The sequence below is a fragment of the Lissotriton vulgaris genome, chromosome 6, assembly GCF_964263255.1.
Source record: "Lissotriton vulgaris chromosome 6, aLisVul1.2, whole genome shotgun sequence".
NCBI lineage: Eukaryota > Metazoa > Chordata > Amphibia > Caudata > Salamandridae > Lissotriton > Lissotriton vulgaris.
In genome coordinates this window covers 306883710-306908984 of record NC_141694.1, presented here as the reverse complement: position 1 = coordinate 306908984, position 25275 = coordinate 306883710, and the positions used below count along the sequence as shown (strand labels likewise).

Below are 25275 nucleotides of genomic sequence, written 5' to 3'. Positions count from 1 at the left end.
ATGGCCGGGAGGGCTGCTGGGGCTTGTGGTCCTGGTACTGACTGCTTGACTGCCCCCTCCTCCGGACTTCAAAGAACAGGCTCTCGCGCTGCGGAGCTTAGCCGCTGCCTTTATGCGCCACCGGGTGAAGGGGTGACGCAGCAATGGCTGTGAGGGCTGCTGGGGCTTGAGGTCCTGGCCACTTGACTGCCCCCTCCTCCAGACTTCAAATAACGGCCTGAGGGGTTATAGTTCTAGAGCTGTGTGCAAACGTCACCAATGCACAGTGTGTAGATTATTTAAAGCTCTTATCCTATTCAATCATTTGTGAAACTTTGGTGACTCGTACGCACAGTAGAAGCCCACAGATTAATAAATACGTAAGTGCATTATTGGGAGATGGTGTATATGAGCGGCAGATGAGTTCCACCTCATCCTAAGTCCTCGATGATCATCTTCCTCTCCTCCTTGTGTGTTTGGTTGGTGTCTAAAAGGGCAGAGTGGAATGTCCTTTGAGGCAATTGTATTCGTAGAGCTTGCATTCAGGCCGCTCAGTGTTTCTGTCTCCATCTTGATCTTTCTCTGTCTCTGTCTCTCTCTGTCTCACTGTCTTATCTCTCTCTCTCTTCTCTCTTTCTTCTCTCTCTCTATATATATATATATATATATATCAGTGGCGGCCGGTAAGTTTTGGGGGGAGGGGGGCGGACGGGACACACACACACTCACTCACATACACATAACACTCACAACCAGGTGCACAAACAACATTCATTCACAACACTCTTTCCTAAACATTCATACATGCAAGCACGCACGCACCAAACAATGTAAAAATAAAATAAAATCACACTTACCTTCAGCCAGCTCTACTCTGCCTCGGAGGTTCCAGGAGGCTTGAGACTGCTGCCTTCCCTCATTGGCTGACCTAAGGTCAGCCAATGAGGGAAGGCAGCAGTCCTATCGTCATCACAGAGTGGGATGGGGTCAGGGAGGCTACTGACCCCACCTCAGTCTGTGATAAAGTGTCACTGATTGACACTCGACCCTGGGCGCTTCAGGGCTTAAAACTGAAGCGCCCAGGTGCGAGGCAATCAGTGGCGCTATCCCTCATCATCACTGAGAAGAAGGTCCTCACTAACCTTTGCTGATCTGAGAAAGTCACGCCCAACGGAGCTGTAACTTTCTCAGCCCAGCAAAGTTCAGTTCATGCAGCCAGGAGCCAGCGCTAAATGCGCATGTGTGTCTCCTGGCTGCTTAAACTGAAAGTGAATAGTGTCTGTCAGGCTGACTTTTGTTCAGCTTGACAGACACTGTTCCTACGGGCAAAAAGGGGGCAGGGCGGGGCCCTTCCGCCCAATGGACCATGCCGCGCCTGATATATATATATATATATATATATATATATATATATATCTATATCTATATATATATATATATATATATATATATATATATATGAAAAAACAGCACGCCCCTCCAGTAGGAAAGGAGAAGAGGCCACTCAGGGGAACTTCAGGAGCCGTTAATTGAGGACAGCGAGGCAAGATGCATTTCGGCATTGTAGCCTTCCTCAGTTGCCGCTGCTATCACGTGCTGACTCCACCCACGTTTTGAAAGTGTCCTGAACCACCCTCATTGGAAGGTGAGTAGTTCCGCCCCAAAGTCACATGTTGATTCATCCATAGTGGCTCAGATGAGACTACAACTCCCAGAAGCCATCACTCCAGGGGAGTAAAACTCGGGGAAGGAACACAATGTACAGGGTCAAAGCGCAGAAATGAAAATGGAGTTTTCACGCTATGAATAAAGTCCAACAAACTCCCTCGGGTCCCCTTTACAATCCAAACCCCTTATGCAGTGCAGCCGGGTCTTGAGCCGAAAATGCAGTGATTTCGACTCCTCATCACGTCACGAGCTGCCGCTGGCAGTAACACCATGACTGACCTTGCATCAGGGGCGGGCAGAAGTAGTTCCGAAATCACGGAGAAACAGACGGAAGCCTTGACAGCTGGTGCCAGCATCACTCCTGCCGCTTGTTGAATCGGGGCCTCCAGCGCACCTCTGGCTAGTGCGCAAATTGTATGACAAAACCGCACGCCCCTCCAGTAGGAACGGAGAAGAGGCCACTCAGGGGAACTTCAGGAGCCGTTTATATTATATATATATATATATATATATATATATATATATATATATATATATATATATATATATATATATATCCTACTGACGGTCGCCAGTAGGTAGTTATAGTTAGGACCCACTTTCCATAGGAAATCCACAACATTCTATTTGGAATAAATTTGGCGCCGGTGGACGAATCTTCGTGAATTTCTTCGGCCTGCTCGGTTCCGCTCCTTCCCTGAAAGTTTGGGGGTGATTCGTTAAGTGGGTGCCGAGAAAAAAGGGGGGTGACAAAACGTGTTTTCCCCATGCAATTTTCCATAGGGACCTTTAGCCAGGGCTACAGCCCGAACGGCTGAACGGAATTACACCAAATTTGGCAGAGAGGTAGAGTTCGGTTCGCAGATTGTGCTTTTTGTTAAATGGTGTATATCCGTTCAGTAGTTTCTGAGAAAATTACAAGTAAAATCATAGCGATATCTAGAGACAGAGTTCTACACGCGGACGGAGATCCGTTCAATTACGAGCACGGGCTGCATGCTGATTGGCTGTCAACTGTCTGTCAACACTCGAAACTAGGAAGTGTTGGCGGCCATCTTGTGCCTCGGTAGAACTGAGTCACAAGAAAACAGTAAAGCAAAGTTGAGAAATAAGTAAAGGGGGCAGGGTAGAAACATTCTGACCCTATAGGCTTGCTCAGGGGGTCGTACATGGATTTTTAGGGTCAATATTTTTTTTTTTTAATAAAAAATCGCGGCGTACGCGTATGGTACTCGTACGCAGTGGAAAAGGGAAAAAAAACTACAAGTCCGTTTGATTCATTAGGTCTCGGGGGGACAAATTCCGGGGGCAATTTTTAGAGCTATATTTCTATGACAGTATGTAAAACTTTCCGTTTTTTTTCCTGCATCAGTTGTATTCTCTACGCATGCGCAGCCTTGTTTGCAAGTGCCCTTTTTTTTCTTTTTCTTTAAGTTCACCAAGCAAACCTCCCCTGATTTTAGGTATTAAATTTGCTGCTTTGTTTTCCCGGGTCGTGTGTGTCATCCGGTGCTATACTTTTGTAATATATTAATAAACATATTGTATGTATATTTATTTGAAATGTAGTGTCGAGGCGCCAAACATTGATTACATACTCCGTTCAACCACCATTTTAGTAGTTTTCCTCCATTATTTTTATTATACCTGTTACTTTCATTTTACCCTGCGCATATTTTCTCTGTGATCGATGAGATTTCCTGCCACAGACACCACGGTGTTTGTCCTTGGCCTCGGATCTTATCAGACTTGGTCACACGTATACCTAGAAACTAATTTGAAGGACGTAAGCCACAGCCATTAAAACGCGTGTTCGTCAAGAAAAAAATATTATTAAGATTATGCGTTTATTATGCATGGTAAATGCTTACTAGTTGTAAAAGCATGTGTGGTAAAGCGATATGCGTGCTAATGGTTTTGTGATGACAATCACACGTGCTTATGAACCGGGTCTGGGCGAGGTGGAGTCTAGGGCAGCAGGCGGAGGGGCACGCAGCTCCACTCATACAATATAGAAGTAATATAGGATTTTAAAAAGTTTTTAAAAAAATGATTTCATAATTATCCTAGATTAAGTCTTTTGTTAGTATGTTCATTAAATACATGAATATATGTTTTTAAACAATTAAAAACATTCACGTGTTTCGCGTACGGGGCGCCGTACATGACGTCACACGGAAGCTTTGATGCGACGCGTAACGTCAAAGCGTATTCGTAGCGTATGCTGAGCATGATTAGCAGTACAAACTATGGTGCGATCTCTCTCTCACTGTCAAATCAGAGCACAGGCACGCAGTTACATTGAAGATGACCCGAGTTTTCCTCTGATGGTGATAGAGGCTCCGGTTGTTGAGGATCATGTATGCTCATTCCCACTTTTGAATTGGATGGCTGAAATGTTTTCAGATGAGAACAATGACTTCCTCTTGGAGGCTGTTGCTACATACTGTGCTTACACGCTGTTGGATTAAGACTTTGATTTTTCTACGTATTCTTTATTATTTAGCTACTGCTTTCTATTAAAGAGCGAATAACGTTTTTTGGGAAATGTGAACATGACTCTGCTTTTTTAGCTTGGACTCTGCGTTTCTAATTCGCCCACGTTTATATCACATGCTTCGATCAAGGAAGGGTGCTGTGGGGCTGAGCCTTGCACTCACATCCTGTTAAGTTAGCATGGGTTTATTAGAAGCTTACATGCTATTTTTGCTTTTCTGCTCTGCTTTGCACACAACACGTAATTTGGTATGCTAGATTTGTAAACTTCATCGCTAGTTTTATATGTATAGTGAGAGCATGGAACATCAAGTTTATCTTGAATACTGTTTCTTTTATTCAGAATGATCCTCGCACGTTCGTGCCATAACACATATGCAGCTGTGGCCACCTCTGATACTTGCGGGTTTCATAATGCATTGTGGAGGCAAAGTTACACACAGTTGGAGAACATGTGTATCTTGACAGTTTGTGGAGCACTGAATGTGATGCACTACTGCTGACTACCAGAGATATGGGTCTGCCCTTGTAATCCTATGAGACATTCAGTAGTTATAAACTAATCTGTTAGGTAGGGAGGGTGAAATGTAGGTATATTTTAAATTTGTTTACCTTTAAAATTATAGGATGCTTTTTCCGTTTGTATTTGATAGAATAGTAAGAATGCTGACAACCTTGTTTCTGATAATATGTTTGGTTGTATTATCTAAGGTACTGTGCATGAGATTATGGCGTTAGAAATAAACATTTTAAAGTTGCACGTGTCTTTATTTACATCTTGCTTTGGACTGGTGTAAGACTATAATGAAAGAGTGCTCTTGTTATTCAGTTTACTTCATGTAATTTAAGTTGCATGTTTTTGGTTGACTAGTTATTGGTGTCCTATTGATGTTATATGTGATGTCATCAGCAGTGCATTGTAGGCACGCGAGTTATAGTTAGCTGAACTAACTATAACGGGAGAATTTCAAAGGTTTTGTATAAGTGAAATGTCCAGCTAACTATAACATGTATGAAACCTATGGTTTTTTCAGTGAATTTCGATGGATTTTTAAATGCTGATTCCTAACTATAACGTGTGTCAAACCTATGTTTTTTACATCCTTCGTCCGTGTCGTAATACTGAGATATTACGACACTGACGAAGGATGTAAATCTGAAACGCGTTTGTCTAAAAATAAACTGCTGCTGAGCCAAAGAATCCCCGACAGTGCTATTCTTTTCCTTACTAAAAGAAAAGGGAGGTTTACCGAGGTACGCCACCGCGTTTCTGCACCCGACCGCAAAGTGCCCCGCCAATGGCGAATGGAGGAGCAAGATGAAACCTATGGTTTTTTCAGTGAATTTCGATGGATTTTTAAATGCTAATTCCTAACTATAACGTGTGTCAAACCTATGTTTTTTACATCCTTCGTCAGTGTCGTAATACTGAGATATTACGACACTGACGAAGGATGTAAATCCGAAACGCGTTTGTCTAAAAATAAACTGCTGCTGAGCCAAAGAATCCCCGAGAGTGCTATTCTTTTCCTTACTAAAAGAAAAGGGAAGTTTACCGAGGTACGCCACCGCGTTTCTGCACCCGACCGCAAAGTGCCCCAACCAATGGCGAATGGAGGAGCAAGATATATATATATATATATATATATATATATATATATATATATATATATATATATATATATATATATATATATATATATATATATATATATATATATATATATATATATATATTTGCCATAGGTGCTGTCTGTCTATTTCGGTTTACAAGATGATACTAAATCAATCATCATAGTGCTTTAGTAGTCATAGCTTTTTTTCTTGACCAATCAATCAAGTTACACATCAGATTAAAAACAAATCTAACAAGGGAGCGTCCAAAACATTCACAATGAAAACTCACTGCACTTGTATGTCCCCAAATGAGTGAATTGGGTCTTAATGGATTGACAGAGGAAACTGAAAGGAGCGTGGAAGATGTGGAAGTCCTTCAACACTCTTCTGCCCACGTTAAGAAGTAAAACTGTCCCGGTCTTATTAGAAAAATATGCTTCATTCATACTGCATCTACTTGCGGTCATTTCTCTGTTCCAAAAAACACATCAGTTCAGGGTATTTAAACTATGAAGTAGTCTGTCCAAGTAGCACAGCTGAAAGTGGCCTTTCACTGCTTTTCAAAGCCCACTCAAAGCTCATCTGTTTCAGGCAAGGGTGATTAGCGTTCAGTGTGTTTGTATACCAGAGGATTCACAACCAGAACCGTAGATCTACTGCATAAGGTAAACAACAGTGCCTCTATTCAGGGACTCCCTATTTACTATGTCAGGTATGCTTTTCTTTCCTTTTAATAAATCATTGTGGCTTGGTTTCACCAAAATCATAGTGCTAGCTGCTTTGACATCACATGCATGTTCGTCCAGGGACATCACAGGAAGTGACATCACATGACCTGTAACTCTACTGAAAGGTGAATGCTGTAGCATGCTAAGTATTAGTAATTGAGAATGTTAATTGAATTTGAAATGCCTTGAAAAAACAAGAGACAAGGGGCGTGTGGCAAAACAGAAACAGTTTGTTTAATTAAACATAGCAGCCGGGAGAACAGTTACAGGGTCTGACAATTGTCTCAATTTATATTCAGTTGGCATTCTTCTTAAATCCAGTTTCCATAAGGTTGTAAAGTCCTCTGGTGAGCCATTTATTGTGAGGAATGTTGTTTGCTGCCTTCTAGTCATAAATTAGTGGTCACATGGTTACTACAGATGGGCCTCGACCTTGTGGGTACACGTGACCAGTGGGTAACGTGTCCAAATGTCCAGTGTGGGGAGCACATGATCACTGCATGTGCTGTGTTATGATGGGCTATGTGTTCCTAACTCATGTGGTCTCTGACTATATGGTGTTTTAGGAGCGTGCATGCCACCTCTGGCCATGTGTGCTTTATTTGGGCAGTATAATACTTGGCCATTGTAATGTTGCTGCGCCTTTTCTTGGGATTGATCTAGGGTTTCTTGCGTGTGCTGTTGTCTGCTACCTATGTGCTATCCCACCTGTGACCAATGAATTAAAAACCCTGGCCAGGGCCTCATAGCTTGCTTGACTATGTATCTGCAAATCATGGTTGATGTGGAGTTCACAACAGGCGATTTTATTAATAGGGGCGTGATTTCGTTTTGATAAATGAATGTATTGTTTCCCATATTCACACTATAGTTTTCCATATTAACAAGAACATGCACAAACAGCCAGCTCCGATAACTGTAAAAATATAAGACACAGAAGTGCTTTTAAAGTATAAATAGCCCGGAGATCTTGTAAATAGCAAATTATCAGCTGCTATTCTTTATTAATGTTCCGCTTTAATGTTTGGCAACAAGTCTGTGCTGTGGTCTGCCTTAACTTGCCTCGTCCAGGTCTTATTGGATGTTTTGTTTTCAAGGGATTGTAATGTGTCCTGGCTGCTCGGATGTATGATAGGGAAAGGGTGGATTGACATGGGGTTGGAAGGTCCAGCGTGGGATATGCTGAAAGCCTGTCTACTACTTTTAAGGCTTGGTGCTGAATTTCGGCCTAGCTTAGTAGATGACAAAGCAGTTATTCTGGCTGGGCTAAATATTTTACGAAATCTAATTTAAAGAGGTATGCAGGGAAAGGGGAATGGTGTTTTACTTTGAAGAGGTGCTCCAGGACAGAGGGATTGTGCCTAGTTTGAAGAGGTATGCCAGGGGAAGGAATTGTGCTTTACTTTGAAGAGGTATGCCAGGACAGGGAAATTGTGCTTTACTTTGAAGAGGTGGGCTGCAAAAATGTAATAGCACAGGCCTTTGAAGCAGTACATCAGGAAGGGGGAATGGTGTCGTTCTTTGATGAGGTATTCCAGAAGAGGGGAATGGTGTGGTAATATGAAGAGGTAATCCAGAAGAGGGGAAGGGTGTACTTTGAAGAGGTATTCCAGAAGAGGGGAATGATGACATACTTTGAAGAGGTATTCCGGAAGAGGGGAAGGGTGCTGTACTTTGAAAAGGTATTCCAGAAGAGGGGAATGGTGTCGTAATTTGAAGAGGTAATCCCGAAGGAGGAAATGGTGTACTTTGAAGAGTTATTCCAGAAGAGGGGAATGGTGTACTTTGAAGAGGTATTCCAGAAGAGGGAAAGTGTGCTGTACTTTGAAAAGGTATTCTAGAAGAGGGGGATGGTGCCATGCATTGAAAAGGTATTCCAGAAGAAGGGAATTGTGCCATAATTTAAAAACGTATTCCAGAAGAGGGGAATGGTGTACTTTGAAGAAATATTCCAGAAGAGGGAAATGGTGTACTTTGAAGAGGTATTCCCGATGAGGGGAATGGTGTCGTACTTTGAAGAGGTATTCCAGAAGAGGGGAATGGTGTACTTTGAAGAGGGATTCCAGAAGAGGGAAAGGGTGCTGTACTTTGAAAAGGTATTCCAGAAGAGGGGAATGGTGTGGTACTTTGAAAAGGTATTCCAGAAGAGGGGAATAGTGCCATAATTTGAAAAGGTATTCCAGAAGAGCGGAATGGTGTACTTTGAAGAGGTATTCCAGAAGAAAAGAATGGTGTATGTTGAAGAGGTTTTCTAGAAGAGCAGAATGGTGTACTTTGAAGAGGTATTCCAGAAGTGGGGAATGGTGCCGTACTATGAAGATGTATTCCAGAAGAGGGGAGTAGTGTACTTTGGAGAGGTATTCCAGAAGAGGGGAATGGTGCAGTACTTTGAAGAAGTATTCTAGAAGAGGGGAATGGTGCGGTACTTTGAAGAAGTATACTAGAAGAGGGAAGTGTTGTACTTTGAAAAGGTATTCCAGAAAAGGGGAATGGTGCCGTACTTTGAAAAGGTGTTCCAAAAGAGGGGAATTATCCCATACTTTGAAGATGTATTCCAGAAGAGGGAAATGGTGCCGTACTTTGAAGAAATATTCCAGAAGAGGGGAATGGTGTGGTACTTTGAGGAATAGGAGAAGTTACCAGGGAAGCAGAATGTGCGGAGATTCTGAAGAGGTACAGCAGAAGGGGGTGGGGATGGTGAGTTTTTTTCTCCCTTCTTGCACATATAGCTGTACGCCTGAGCTCCATCCCCATCATGCTGAAACGTGAAATGTGTTTAATAATAGATCTGCCTGAAGCCTACGTGTATTTACAGAAAGGCTTTTGTCACACGATAATGTGCCTGTTTTGCTCTGTATGAGCAGGAAACTGTTCAGCCAGGCCTTTTCCCATATTTGGCCATTCGTGGACGCCCTTGCTTGATGTTAGTTATTATTCCACTCTAAAGATAAACTATGCACACAGCAAGAGATTGGTTTGCACAATCCAGTCTACACTGGGTGAGTGAGACCTCCTGTTACTTTTATCAACACAGACTTGCAGTGGAAGGAGCCCTTGGGGCATCTGGATATAGCCCCTGATACTGCTGATAAAATGTGATGCTAAGAGACTGGCACAGAGCAGAGAACACGTAGGACCTCCTATCAGCAAGTTGGCCCTTTATTTGTCGGGAGCCATCCTGTTGGCTTAATATCAGGAAGCAATTACCACAAATAGATCTTTTTTACAGCACTTTTATATGGCATTATTGGGAAATCATGTTCACAGACAGTCACACATTTCCTTGTTTGCACTGTGCTCAGCTCAGTTTGCAAAGCTGTATATTTGTTTTCATTCTTGGTGGCCATCTTCAATACCGGTGACTAGACTTATGCACTATGCATTTATGCATTTTTGTCGGAGAGGATATCCAAATTGTAGTATTAAACATAGGCAGTGATCACCACCAGGCCAGACTGGCCAGGGGATTCTCATCTGTTAATAAAGTCCAGGCCAACATGTCAAGTTACCATAGGCTGCCCCTGAAGAGTTCTGCACAGTGCATGATGCAAGTCCACCCTGACCCACTAGGGTATGTTTTGTGTGTAAACCATTTTCGCTTTAACAGGATACTGCAAACTGTACTGTGAGAGCCACTAGGGCACGCAGTGCTTGAGATAAGGTACCAGGTTAAAAAAAATGTGTGCACACATGCGTTAGTTAGATGTTAAAAACTAGAGTTCCTTCACAAATCTCAAATCTGGATTGGCAGAAGCAGAAATTTGCAGATTGTTCTGGTTGCAAATACCCCTCGTGAGTTGCGAAAATTTGCAAATGAGGTTAGGTTTTACGTATGTCTATGATAGCATCGGGTAAAAAGCGTAGGTCGGGGGAGTGTTGATGAAAGGGAGAGCAATAACCCTGCAAAATGCTTTTAACTTCCACAAAGGAGTTTCTCTGTATTACCTAATGATTGCAGAACCCAGTGCTGGACTGGGAACAAAAGCAGCCCTGGAAAAAATGCTCCTCCAGCCACATCCTTTCCTCTTCTAGCCCTTGGTCTCTCCTTGCACCCCTCTATTCTTTCTCTTTCTCTGGAGAAAGTGACCGGCACCGGCAACAGCCCTGGGCCTCCAAAACTGGCCAACAGCGCACAGAGGAAATTAGAAATAAAAGGCCAGTTCGGCCCTGGCAGAATTATTGCCGCTCGGGAAACATTTGTACTTTGTCTCCTAAAAACAGAAACTGGGTTTCCATGTTGGAAATGATATGGACCACCATGTTTCCTCTTCCTACATGGAATGCAGTGGCGGTTCCTTCGCAAAAGGCGGAGGAGCGTCGCCCCACTGCCTGGCGCAGATCCAGAAAAGGAAAAATAAAACGATGGTCTAGGATCATTTTATTTTTTGTTTGCCAGCTTGTGCAGGGAGGGGCGGGTCATGGGCGGGTGGAGGAGGAGTGCTTGTGTGTTTGGCTGGCCATCAGAAGCCGACCAAAACACACATGCACACTTAGGTTTCTCCAGCCCTGCTGCATTCAGGAGAAACCCCCACAGACTCCCTGGTCTGAGCAGGGTGTCTTTTTAGCCTGCTCAGACCAATCCATGGGCTGCTCTGCAGCACAGGGATTGGCTGGAAGTCTATCCCTGGGACTGCTGGGACCCAGGAAGAGACCAGCAGGAGTGACACAACGGAGAAGGTACGTTTTTCAAATTATTATTGATCTGTAACCTCCCCCCCTCGCACTACCAACACTTGCCTCACCACCCTTTGCTAGCGGCGGCTGCCACTGATGGAAAGGGTGTTCTCAACCCGGAAACCTTTTATCAGATGGAAAGAAATGACAGTGCATGTCCACCTCACAGGATTTATTTCTGCTGAAAATCTTCCTCTTTGGGATTTATCACACACATGTAAATGCCCATCTTGTGTACATGTTAGTGCTTAAGCAGTGGGATTTTGCGTATTGGCACCAAAATAGGAGCTGAAAGATAAAAGTATGTATGGTAAAACCAATGACTTGTAAGTTGACCTTTCCTTCATGATTTGGCTCCATGGAGAGGCAAAAAGACATTCAATTTAGTCCATTTTTGTAAAATGCTACTGGGCATCAGACTTATGCCCTTCCTTACTACATCATCATTATGCTGCATAATGCATAAAAACACTAGTGGACCCAGATGACAGGGAGACTTCATGACTGCCACTCCAAAGTTGGGGCAGTTAAATAGAGGCCTGAGAATCTCCCTAATGATTTGTGTGAAGACTTTAAGAAAACACAAACTATGCTATTTAACCAAAGAAGAAATCAAAGTCAGGCCCTCCCGCCCCAAGGGAAACACCCCCTTGTTTAAATTGATGACAACCTGACCAAAGGCACTTGTTCTAACTAGCCTATGTGCATTTACTGGAGTGGCTCACTGTGGTTCTTCATCGCACAGACTAGGTTAACATACCTGGCACTCAATCAATCCTTTTCCTTATTCGACACAAATACTGGTGCCACAAAAGATCATAAAATCTATCACTAATAAATATAACATTTGAAAGCAACAAAAATTAAAACAGTCAAATCATTACTAAAAATATATGTTACAATACAGGGCTTTTCCTAAGATTTATAGCACCCCAGATATAAAGTGCAGTACTAAAACATGCAAAAGGATACTTAACTGCAAATATATGTCGTGCCGCAAAATCCCTGCTATTTTGTGCGAGTAAAATTGGTTTTAAATAAAATTTTCACAAACCCACATTAAAAAAAACCCACATAACAAGATAAAGTCCTGCGGGCTTTATGTCGAAACAGCATCACAGGGACAGGGGGACATTTATATCAGGGTAGGCAACCAAGGGATGATACAGTGCCCAACCGCAATCTGGTTAGGACAAAAGGGTGTTCTCTTTCATGGCCTGTTAGGCAACTCTGGGCGAGATTGTTACGGGGCTGAAGACTGCCAAGGGCATTGATGCTTTAACAGTAAGGCATAATGCCAATGAGGGCCAGGCGTGAGCGGGGCTTGCCTTAGACAGCGGAAGCTGGCAAATTTAGTAGAGGTAGAAATAGTACACATGGAAAGATTAGCATTTTCAGCCTAGTCGCGAAATGATGCAGCTCAACTCATATTTTTATATGTCTCACATTATAAATATTTTATGTCAAGGTGACGTTTTAAGGAAGCATCTTTAATAAGTATGAGAGTTCAAGGTGCCCTTAAGGGCAGCGGCTGGTGTTTGGGTGAGGGGGAGTAAAGAGGAAGGAGCTAACAGGATTATTCTACTAGACTACATCAATAGTTTACACCATCATCACCGAACAGGAGAATTAAATCTCATGAAACAATTCAGTAGGCACATTCTCACCTACCGTGCATTTAATTTCCTTTTAAATATATAACTTTTGTTCTCTAAGAAATATGGGAAACAAAATGTCCCTCTAAGGTTCCAAATGTTGTGCATTTCTGTGCAGGGGAAAATAAGTTAAGGGGCAGGTGAAAAAGACCTCCCCATATTAGCGGCAATAGGCTATGTTCTTTGTGCCTACAGCCTAGACCGCTGAATCTTGACATGACATTAGAACTTTACTCAAAAAGTGTGTTTTCCTTGGTTTGGTGTGTATCGGCTCAGTGGTTTTGAGATTAAAGTGTTTAAAAAAGATGCCATTTAAAAAGTTTGCACTTATGTATATTTTGGCTGTTTTAACTGCAGAGGATTTGCGTATCTGATCCGTGGATATCTGCAAACCCAAACATTTAAAAAATAAAGGAATCTGATTTGACGTGGACAGAACTTTTGATTCTAGTTGTCGGATTGAGTGGCTGCAAGTGAAAGCGAAGTAAAGTGTGTAAGTGTGTCTGTATGTATGTTTGTATACACTTATACACACACCCACGCCCGCACCCCTCCCCTATGTATATTTCTATATAGGATGGATGGGACATCTGGCAATTTTTGGTGGATGTCCTGCCACCGCCAAACTTTTTAAAAACTTCCTATGTCACTGTGCATTATGTTTGGCATCCCACAAGGCCTGGATACCTAATGTTTAGAAGGGTGAAAGGCTAAGTATGAGGCTGGAATGCCTCTGAGGTAACATCATTCAAAGGTGCTATCTTGCTTCACTGGGTAAAGCAGCTAGGGACATGGCTGCAGGAATTCTGTGTAGTGTTCCTCTTCATGCACAGCTCTGGGCTCGAGAAGATTGAATTAGGACTGTTGAAGGTACAGAGGAACAAAGATTTACCAGGGACCTTCATCCCCTGACAAGCAGGACGAGTCTGTACCCCCTCACATTCCAGGGACCAGGCCCTCGGAACTAAATATTTCACTAGAATTCAATTTCTTGTGCTTAATGTGTGAAGAGGATGGGGAATAAAATCCGAAGGCAATTAATAGGTTTTCAGAAGCAACCATACCCACTACTGAGTTTCCCCTAAAACCGATGGCACCCACCGGCGAGAAATAAGAATGTCACTGGAGTTGGAAAGTGCAAGAGAAGACAAGAAGGCCTGTTTGCTGCTTTGTTGCCCGGTAAAAGGCAGAGGCTGTCCTGCCTTCTCTTGTATTCAAACTTTGCAACTGTTGGGTCAGAGATACTGGACACATCAGGTCCACTGGCAAATCCTGACCAAGAGAGAGATAGCACCTTGTAAGGAAAACACAGTAGGCCTGTGGAGCAGGATTTTGGTTGTGGCCCTAAGCAACACAGCTGTCTGTCTGTCTCTTGGCCAACCCAAGAGGGCCATCTCATGGTTCCGGGATGCCAAAAATATTGTTGTCGGTCCCCTCTGTGAATCAGCTTTGTTATCACTTCCAAGGCTAAACCCGAACCTAGATGTTGACGAACTCACCTCCCAATGCCTCATAGTTCTTGCAGCTGAAAATAATAACGTCGCTCCACTCAAAAGCAAAAGGTTAAGGCCCACTCCCTCAGCACCTTGGTTCAACAAATCCCTTCATGAGGAAAGGAAGCAGCTAAGATTCCTGGAGAAACAATGGAGGCAAGTGCCCTCCACCGACAATTTGGCCATGCTTCGCACAGCAAGATCCAAGTATCACAAGCACATCTTCCTTGGGAAAGCGACGCACTTCAAAACCCTCCTTGACTCCGCCAAAAATAGACCCAAAAAACTATTCGATCTCATCAAAATGCCTAACTGCTCTCCCCCAACCTCCAAGGTGGATGATTCTACAAAGAGAGCAGCGGATTTCGCTATTTTTTCTTCGATGAAAAAGTGAAAAAACTTGTGGATCAGGTCGCTCATCCTACCCCTCAAGAGGAGCGCAAATCCTTAGCCATTTGGCAGAGCTTTGACCCCATATCTGAAGATGCCCTTCTCAAGTGCATACGAGAAACGAAGCCCTCCAACCATTCTCTTGACCCTATCCCCAGTGCCATTGCCATTGACTTCTATACCCATTCCCTCTCCTATTGGACCACTCTGATCAACCTCTCCCTCTGGCAAGGCTCCCTTCCTGCCTCCTTCGAAACTGGGCAGGTCACCCCTCTTCTTAAAAAACCCACTGCTGATGCGAATGACCTCAACAACTTCCACCCCATCACTAACCTTCCCTTTCTTGCGAAGATCACAGAAAGATGTGTAGCAAAACAACTCTCCCGTCATATCAAGGACAATGATCTTCTTGACAACTGTCAGTCCGGCTTCATCCAAAACTGCAGCACTGAAACAGCCCTACTGCAAGTGGTTGATGACGCGTTGAGGATACTCGATTCAGGGGGGTCCTGTCTTCTAATTCTCCTTGACCTTTCCACAGCCTTTGACACTGTCAATCACAACACCCTCCTCAATATTCTTCAACAGAGAATGGGCATGGAAGGCACTGTGCTTAAATCGTTTGCATCCTTCCTTTCTGGCAGATCCCAAATGATCAAAATAGCGAACAGTCTTTCACCTCCTGTGGCGGTAGGTCAAGGTGTTCCCCAAGGCTCGATACCTGCTCCCACATTGTTCAATCTCTATTTAGAACCACTGGGAAATCTCCTAAGTAAATCCGGGATTCACTATCATCTCTATGCTGACGACACTCAACTCTACCTCAAGATTGCCTCTACTCACGATCTCTCCATACTAAGCTCCACTCTTGACTCCATTCAAAACTGGATGTCAACTCATCAACTGATTCTGAATCCCTCCAAAACTGAATTCCTCCTCTTCTCCTCCTCACGCTCTCCTCCCCCGGTTCAATCATGGATGGATCAGATGAATCTACTAAACAATAAACCCATCATTGTCGACAGCGCCAAATCCCTTGGTGTCATACTAGACAAAAAACTCAATCTAATTCCCCACATCAATTCCATTGCAAAATCTGCTCGATACCAACTGCGCCTTCTTTGGGGAATCCGTCGCTTCTTCCCGGAGCGGGACCTTATAACTCTGGTGCAATCACTGGTCCTCTCCAGACTCGACTACTGCAATTCTCTTCTTACTGGCCTCCCCAAATCCCACTTGTCCCCACTTAAGTCTGTTTTCCACTCAGCAGCTCGTTTCATTTATGGGGCCAAAAGAAGCGATCACATCACACCGATGTTATCTACCCTCTGCTGGCTTCCCTTTGAGGCTAGAGCTATCTACAAGACCGCTTGTATCACCCACAAAGCCCTGCACTCCTCCTCTCCTCGCTACCTGGCGAATAAACTGAAACTCTCTGGAGGCTCTAGACCTTCACGCAATGCGGAGAATCTACTGCTTGAACCTCCCACTTTCAAGAAGGAAAGAACGATGGCCCAATCCTTTTCAGGCAACACAGTGAGAATCTGGAACTCCTTTCCGCCTCAGCTCCGGACCACCGCCACCTCTCAGGCCTTTAAAAGGGACCTCAAAGTTCTCCTCCTCCAGAGACACCTCCAAAAGTAACTCACGTCCTCTCTTTTATCTGAAGGAAGACCTCCCACTACTGAAAATTTCTACTTTCCATGACCATGGAAGTGCCTTCCCAGTGTGTTCTTGTGGTTAGAGTGTTTGCCTTTTATTGCAGTATTATCCATGTACTTGTGTTTGGTACCCTCTTGCAACTTGCACTCACCACTTTGCCCCTGTAACACTCGGTTTGCTTCCTCTCACATGCTTTTTTCCCTTTGATACTTGGACAAGTGCCACCTTTGCCTACGTAACGTTTGTTCTTGTGCCTGAGTGTCTAGCATATATTGCAGTATTATACCTCAAATTATACTCTATTTTCTCTTGTAGCCTGCACACTTGTCACTTTTTCCTCCTGTGCACTTTTTACTACCTCATGTATTTTTGGTTGCTCACAATTTTTACTACCTCATGTATTTTTGGTTGCTCACAATTTTTACTACCTCATGTATTTTTGGTTGCTCACAAATTTTACTACCTCATGTATTTTTGTTTGCTCACAATTATCACTTTACCGTATGTAATGTAACGTTTGTTTTTGCAATCTGTTGTTCGTGTAATGTTCTCAGTTTGTATAATTTCTGTTCCTATTGTGAAGCGCTCTGACGCCTTCGGGTAAAGTCCTCGCTATATAAAATTGCATAAATAAATAAATAAATACTGTTAAACTGATGAGGGAAGTCAAATAGGGGTACTCCTCATCTGAGGTTTAAGGCTTGGCACGATAAATCAACCCAGGAGATTTTGGGATCTGATGTTGCTGTTCTTTTTGTTTTGCTTTAACTTTGCCTTACTTTCTTCTAGACATAGAGTGAATATTGAGAGAAATGTCTATCTATGCTTTTTAAAGTATCTTTTTTCCCCACTTAGGTCGCCTCTGCATGGTATCTATGCAGGTGAAGTGCTGGAAAGAAACAATTCTCAAGAGGGTCCGTTTGTTCAGCCCGCCTTCCCACATCACTCAGATGGAGAATGGTCTCCTCATCAGAGGTATGTTGAGATCTATGTGAACTTCTAGGACCTGCCTGAGCACAGTCCTGCTTCTCTTGACCATTCTTTAGACAGCAGCCCATTTTTCCTACGTGCGCTCTGGGCAATGTAACACATAGAGGACGATGGCCCCATGGGACTTATTTTATGATAACTAGTCGGAATTTAAGAACTGCCATTCGCCAGACCAGTGCTGATGTCATTTAAATTATAGGTGATCTAGACCGGCCCATCTGGTTCTGGACGCAGACTTATCAGTACTCCATGAATTCTATAACAGTTTACAAGAGAAAAACGGACCATAAACTCATGTACAGGACGCAATCAACTATATTCATATAATTAGTTCAAACATAATGTAGTAACCTGTGTTGTATTTATCTGCTTACTTATTCCCTAGCTGCTCAGCCAGTGTGAATGTGATGCATGGAATGTTGGTGTGATGGTCTTGAATGGAATGTTTGGGTGCCTGGATGATTGAGTGTGTCAGTTCACACTTGCCTGGTTGCTCTTCCTCCATTGTGTAAAGGGACAAATCATTGTGGTTTGTATAACTTTGCGATGCATATGGCATTGGGACTCATCCCTTTGCATCATCTACACCAATTCTGTAATCAGTAGGTCTTGATGTATCTTTTTGGCTTCAACCTCTTCAGTTTCAATTTCCGGCATCTGTTTGTGTAGCAAGGATGGAGCAATGGTTGGCTACTACTTTGCTGGCTCGTCTGCTAGGAAAACTGCTTTTAAAAAGAGTGGATCGATTATTCACAGATTGCAGAAACCTAGCAAAGTAGTGATACTTTAGGTCACTCCAAAATTGCCAAATGATGCGAAGTTGTTCAGATTCACACAGATAAGGTGTAAAACTGGACACTCTCAAGCCACAGGGCAAATTCACGTGTATTTTCAACATCATCTGACAGCATGTACAGTGTAACCGAGACAGAATTTAAGCAAAAACTTAATGTCAATTCAGAGTTCTTTGGGCAGAGTTAGCAGTAACCTGGATATCTGTAACTCGGGGTGGTTGGGGGGTATTAAAGGAAAACCAGGGAACTGGTAATGAGGCTCTTAGCGCTATGTACACATCATATGGGATTACAGGATAAGAGTGCCTATGAAAAAGAAGGAAGTGGCCTAATGGCCAGAGCTGCTGACTTTGGAGTTGGGGAACCTGGTTTGAGCCTCGGCGTTGGTTCAGCATCTTGTGATTTTGGGCAAATCACTTAATCTCCCTGTGCCTTACAAAAATGCATGTGTCCTTGTGGAAAGCAACTGGAGCTCTTGTAAAGTGCTCCAATACCTTTGGGTCTAGTTCACGCTATATAAAACAGCAACAAAAAAATCCCCGCTCTCCTTTGAACCACTATCTATATGCTTGTATGCATATGGTATTTCTGTAGAGAAAACCGTGCTAGTCGGCAGCGGATCAAATAGCCTGAGAGCAATCTGCCTGGGAGATTTCAAGTGACATAAAGATAGGACCTCTTAGAAGTCACCTGTGGAACTCCATGGACAATGATTGGAAAGTGCCAACTCACTGATGGTCATTCCTGTACTTTTCACTGAGCTGAGAGGACTCTACAGATTCCATAAGGAAAGGCGTTCTTGACAGTCGCACTATGTGAAGTGGAGATCCGTTGCTTGAGCGAGCCAAGCTCAACACTCTGTCGTATGCAAGGTTTGTGTACGTATTTTGTTAGAAGGATGACAGAAAGGGCTATAGAAAGACGTATGTGCGATATTTATTCACTATGGTAAACATAAAATACCACGCTGGTGGTTTGCAAAATGAATAAATAAATAAATAGGAACTAAACAAACTTCTTTCAATAGATTCAGCAAACTCGGGGTGTGTTGATATAGTCGCCACCAAGAGTGATGGATCCCTAATAGATACTCAACAAGATGGGGAAAAACTGAAGCTCTGGAAGCATAAAAATGCATCGCCAACAAGAGTGATGGATTCCTAATAGATACTCAACAAGATGGGGAAAAACTGAAGCTCTGGAAGCACAAAAATGCATCCCTGATTCTAACTTCCCAGTGTGGCCTTCCTTCTTCCTTCCTCTCATTAGAGTGTAATAACTTTGGGTAATATAGTTACCTTAAGTTTTACTTCACTTGTGCAGAGTTACCACCGGTTTGTAACCTGTCACTTTTTCCTTGCTGTATTCATTTAACATCGTGTTGCCAGGTGACTAGTAGTAGAGAAAATTAAGCATTGGCCATGAGCCGCGATTGCAGTGGTGGTGATGTTATACATGGGAGCCCACCGGGCGCTGCTGCCACCTTTCAGCGTTAATACATCCTGTATGAGCAAATTCTTATTTGTCGGTATCTTGAAGAGTGTGAAGCATGTGTAATATGATGAACAATTGCCCCATGGCCATTACATCTTAGTGGAAACACGCGTGTGTCTCAGACAAGAGCATTGAGAAATAGTGCTGTGATATTAGTTGGAGCGTTGGTGTTAAAAGATTGATAGTACACACGTCTTGGTTTTATGACAACCTCTATACATTTTCGTGGACAATCTTTACTCACATTTTTATTATATTAAAAAATCAATTTGATAGATTTGCATATGGCAATGTAGAAATATGGAGGACTAAACCTTAGAACAATTTGAACATTCACTTTTCTAGGGGTTAAAAGAATTTACTACAATTTGTACACAACATTTAGCATTAAAGTCAGTGATCTGTTTCTGCTAATGCTATTCAGTTTTTTCCTTATATTTCTAAAGATGAGTGCCAAATGCACTGTGTCTCATTGAAGTGCTCACTTAGTGATTTAATTAATGGCAAGTAACGTTTGTTTTGCTTTTTAAATGTACCCCTATGTCTAGTAAGCCTATGTACTGCAAAGGGCCCTTCCCTCATCTGACTGGTCCAGCTGATGGAGGGCTATCTAACTCTTGCCCGCAGCCTTCATCTTTCTTCCCCGCTACAGACAGGTAGAGGCCTTGTTTTCCCTTCTTGGACTTGTACTATCTCCTCGAAATGTTAACTTTGTGTTTTTAAGCAGTATACTAACCTGCTCTGACAGCATTCTCAGAAATGTCTATTTAGAGTCATCACTATTACATTTCTGTGGTTTTGTGGTGTTTTATTTCGCTGTGTTTTTTGTGTTTGAAGTGAGGCTAGAAGACTCCTCCGTCCATTGAGTTGTGCCCCTTATTGCATACGTCCCAGTTAGTAAAAAACGATATTCAATATTTAAAGTCTGCGTCTCTTTTTTTATTTTAACCTTTACATAGAGAAGTAGCATTCAGGAGGACGTTTTACTCACTGTGCTGTTCATATATAAACATAGATATATATTAAGATATATGTGCATCTGTGTGTGTGTGTGTGTGTATATATATATATGTATTAAATATAATATATATATATGTAAAACTTATCAATGAAAATATGTCTGGATAGAAACACAGTAAGTAGAGATTTTTTACACAGTTATTGTTATTTATCAGATGTTTTTACTATTCGCACTTTAATCGTTTGCTCAGTACGGTATTGTATACTGAGTAGGGTGTGCAGTTCCTATACTGAAAATTAACGGTGTGGTGACCAAGTCAGTCAAGTCCCAAAGAGTCACTGGGCAGCGTGACTCTTTAGTAGTAAGTGCCCTCACACACCCAGTAGAGTCTCATGCTTCATCGTTGGGCGAGCTCCACGTCGGGCCGGCGCTGCAATGTCCGATGGTTCCCAGATAGACCTACTGGTGACCTTGGATGTGGAATCTCATTACACCAACATCGCTCAGAAAGCCAACCTAGAGGTTATAAAGAATACCCTCTGTACAGAGACATGGACATTAACAACTCCAATCAGCTTCCTTATGGAATGTGCCACCATAGCCGTAACAGAAAAAGGTTTTCAATGTGGACAGAATAGCTAGATCATCAAACCAAGGGTACTTCCATGGGGAGTGAGTACTTTTGATCCTAGTGTGGCATGTCTGTATATGGCCAACTTTGAAGGTCAACACATCCTGAGCACTAGCAACCCCTTCAATACCAACATCATACTGTGGTGCAGATTTATAGATGATATTCTCATCTTTTGGAAAGGGCGGTGTGCGAGGACTTTTACAAGTGGGTCAACACATTAAATCCTTACCTACACTTCTCACCCAACATTTCTGAAGAGGAGCTCCCTTTCCCTGATCTCATGATCAGATGGACTGGAGACACACTACAAACCAGTACATACAGAAAACACCTGGACAGAAATAGTCTGTTGTTTTATGGGAGTCACCATCTGAAGGCCCTTAGGGCTAACTTACCCTATGGGCAATTTTTATGGATACTCCGCAACAGCAGCTCTCTACATGATCATGACACTCAGTCACAATCTCTGGCGGCCAATCTCAAGGCACAAGAGTATCCCCCACACAGTGTAAGGAGAGCCCAAAATCTTGTGAGAAACTAAAATAGAAAAGCACTATTAGAACCTTGCAGTAGACAACAGGAGGACTTACTGACATGCGTAAACTCCTATACTCCTGATTTTAACAAAATAAGAAACATCATCAAAAAGTATTGGTTCATTTCATTTTTATAAACGGGTGACCTACCTTTCAAACTCCCCCGATTTGCATTGAAGCGCACCTCAAAGACATGTTAATCTATACAAGAACACAAGGTCTCAAACAACCAGAACAGTGATCTTTATGGGACCTACCCCCTGTTAGCGGTCATTTCCCTTGTGGAACATGTTCGGTATGCAAATTCACCACGATCACCAAAGAGATCCAGATAGATACAACTTTCATCTGAACACAAATGACACATACAAACTGCAATTCAAAACACTGTGTCTACATGGTTACCTGCCCTTGTGGATTGAGATATGTGGGCATGACCACCCGGCCAGTCAAATTTAGGATAAACAAACACTGTAGCAATTCACGCTGCAGTAAGATGAGTACCACAATGAGCACACATTATCTCAACATGTGCCACACACCAGATGACATAATTTGGACGATACTTGAGGCACACCTTAACATTTACACGGGGTTAAACGATGAGATCCCATGGAATGAGATCTCACACTAATTGTTCTACATGAGATCAAATGCCTGGTTTTGGCGTACCGATGCAGACTACACAACTCTAATGTGGGAGACGCCACTAGTCTCTTCGATGACATACTGTTACTGACAACATGAAGGCTAAAAAACTTGACAAGCACCTGATATGAATGGTCTTGTGGAGGCACTCTTTTTCTGTATATTAGCACATTCCTACACACTGACTGATCAGTCTGTACAGAGTTCCATAGAAATGTACCTTTTTGTTTTACTGTTTTTCTAAAAAAAGATTTTTTTTCCACTTGAAATCACTCGGCTGAGGTCCTTGAAAGGAAACCTTTGATCAAACAAATTGCCATTTAAGAATGCCTCCGCATCGGTAGTGGTATTACAGCTCAATAATGATGCCCACAATGAGTCTCCTACCAGCTCCCGAGGCTCCCGAGGCAGAAATTAATTTCAAATACAAAATCACTCTACAATGGCGCTCGTAAGGAGTCCCCGACTGGGGAAAGTAGTGTTCTAGTTGTGCAGACTGCACTAGCAAGATGGCGCTCCCAACAGAGCTTTGTTGGATGGCAGTGAGCAGTTCAGCATGACGGATCCGCTTCACCTGCAACTGATCAATATGATGGACGTGGTACTTAATGACGGTCACCCGTACAATTCCCTCACTTCCGAGGGAGCTGAGCCCGGGTAGGTTGTACCACACACCTTTGTTGTAGATTCTGCAAGTCTACTGGTGCCCCCGAAGCATCCCATATGCGTGCGCATCACATGAGATGGTGGGTAAATGGCTCGGCCATCCTTAATTCTTGGGGATCTTTCTTTCAGCATGCGTAATTAGTGTATAGCTTAGCCCCAACTTGAGAAAGCCCCAACGCACCACAGCATAGTGGGCTGTCAACCTCTTGGGGGAGCCAGTGATTGGAGTCTGTATATGGTGTATGTCAAGTCTTGGTTTTTTAAATGAATACATGTGCATTATTGTGTGTAATGAACACAACCTAATGGCATGGTTTGCAGTGCCACGCATGCCGCACTTAAGATTTACCACAATTTATGTTTCTCGTTTTTTGATTACATGTCGTTTTTTACATAAATTGTACGGTATTGATATGGATGTAGGCAATTGGCTGGTGATGGGAAATTGATTAATTCAATAATTACCGATTCCAACCACTCGTGTAGATTAGGATTTATTGGTCCTAAAAAAATGCCACCAGATCCCTTGTGGAATGACCAGGGCAAGAAACTTGTCGACCCACCAGCTATCATAGGTCATAATTTCTGGTGCTAGCACACACCTTGTTTTAATATAGGTTAGGGGACTCACTCATAAATATCTTTTTTGAGGACCTTCTGACCAATTTTTACCTGCATTTCTCTAATAGTCACAGCTGACTGAATCACTTCACACCAATCGCACATCGCAGCCCCACATCCATGCTTCATACAGTTCAAAATGACATGTCGAAGAGATCTCTGGTAAAGAGCCCCCTTGTGGGGGCCCGTCAGGCATTACAACGCAGGCCGGACGTGGAGCTCGCCTAGTGATAATACATGACACCCTTTTGGGTGTGAGAGGGCACTTGCTCCTAAAGAGTCTTGCTCCCCAGTGCATCTTTGGCACTTGACTGACCTGGGTACCACTCCCTGTTAATTTTCAGTATAGTAACTGCATTCCCTACTAGATACATTATAGTAATTTTAGGAGCTTTTTACTGGACCTTCAAGTGCCCCTGGTCCCTGCCTCTTGTAAGAATATCAGTACGGTATTGGCCATTTGTTATTCTTGGGCTCTTCTAAGACTGGCGCCAAATGCTGATACATTAAAGTTATGCAAAAGGATACTCCTAAACCTTCACTGTAGGGATTCAATGTTCCAGCCTTACCATTTCACCTCTTGTTTTTTAAAATGCAAAATTAGCAATATACCTATCCCTTCAAATGTAGATACACTTCACCCTTCACATTGCTGAGTGATTATAGTGTTGGCTCCTCATGGATACTTACTATTTCTTTGTGACAATAAAGCACCAGTGTTTTTTTTTTCTTATATTGATTTTTTGTGCATGAGAGGAATGCAAGTCCAAACATTACATTGCAGTAAAACATGTCAAAAGCCAGTGCTTTAAATGGGAAAAAAATAAGTGCAGGTACTCATTAAACTGAGCTAGGGGCGTGGCTAGTGGGCGGGGTTAGAGGCAGAGCGAGACATGATACAAAAAACCTTCTATTGAGTATTAATGTTGCCCTTTCATTTCCTGGATAGTCGTATCAAACTTTCCATATGTGCAGATTAATAGCTAAAACCCTGAATGTGCCAAGCCATCAACAGTACTTTTAGCACTTTCATGCTAGCACTCAATGTGCTCTAGGGCGAGAGGGACTCTGGCACTTACATTGGTTGCGGGACAGAGCAAAACATGAGAAATGTATCAATCTAAACAAAATGTGTTAACTCATTTCACAAAATGAAGGCCAAACGCCAAATATTCATATTTCCTTGTTTTGTAATATTTACAGCTTCTTAAAATAATAATTGTAATGTTCCTACTTGCTTGCATCTGGCATAATCCTTATATATACAAGAGTGCACACACACAAACAAGCATTCCTCACATTTCTTTTCAAATACATCTGTTCCTCTCAAACACACACTATCTGTCTTCACATCTTAAACCTAGCGATCCCTCCCACACTCACCAGTTTGTAGCTAATTCTGTCCCCTGTTGTATCCTATCACTCTCTACCATCACTCCTTCTATTTCTTTTTTTTTGTGTTCAAAATATTTTATTCCTTCTAGTTCTAATCTGCCCTCTCTATGCCTCTCTACCTCTTTCCATAACGGTCTGGATCTCTTACATATCGCTGTCTGCGCTTGCCCCTTC

The 25275-nt window shown here is 42.7% G+C and overlaps 1 protein-coding gene across 7 annotated transcripts in view; it reads left to right on the top strand.

The window, feature by feature from the left end:
* The window catches only part of LPIN1 (lipin 1), a 512424-nt gene that overhangs the window by 411288 nt on the left and 75861 nt on the right, over positions 1-25275 (top strand). For 4 of the 7 annotated variants that reach the window (XM_086926320.1, XM_086926319.1, XM_086926323.1 and 1 more), the window contains 2 exons: positions 17218-17337; positions 20189-20296. In XM_086926320.1, the coding sequence (XP_086782446.1) occupies positions 17218-17337; positions 20189-20296 (228 nt within the window). The remainder of the gene's footprint in view (positions 1-17217; positions 17338-20188; positions 20297-25275) is intronic. The other 3 variants (XM_086926321.1, XM_086926325.1, XM_086926324.1) reach the window with 1 other exon arrangement.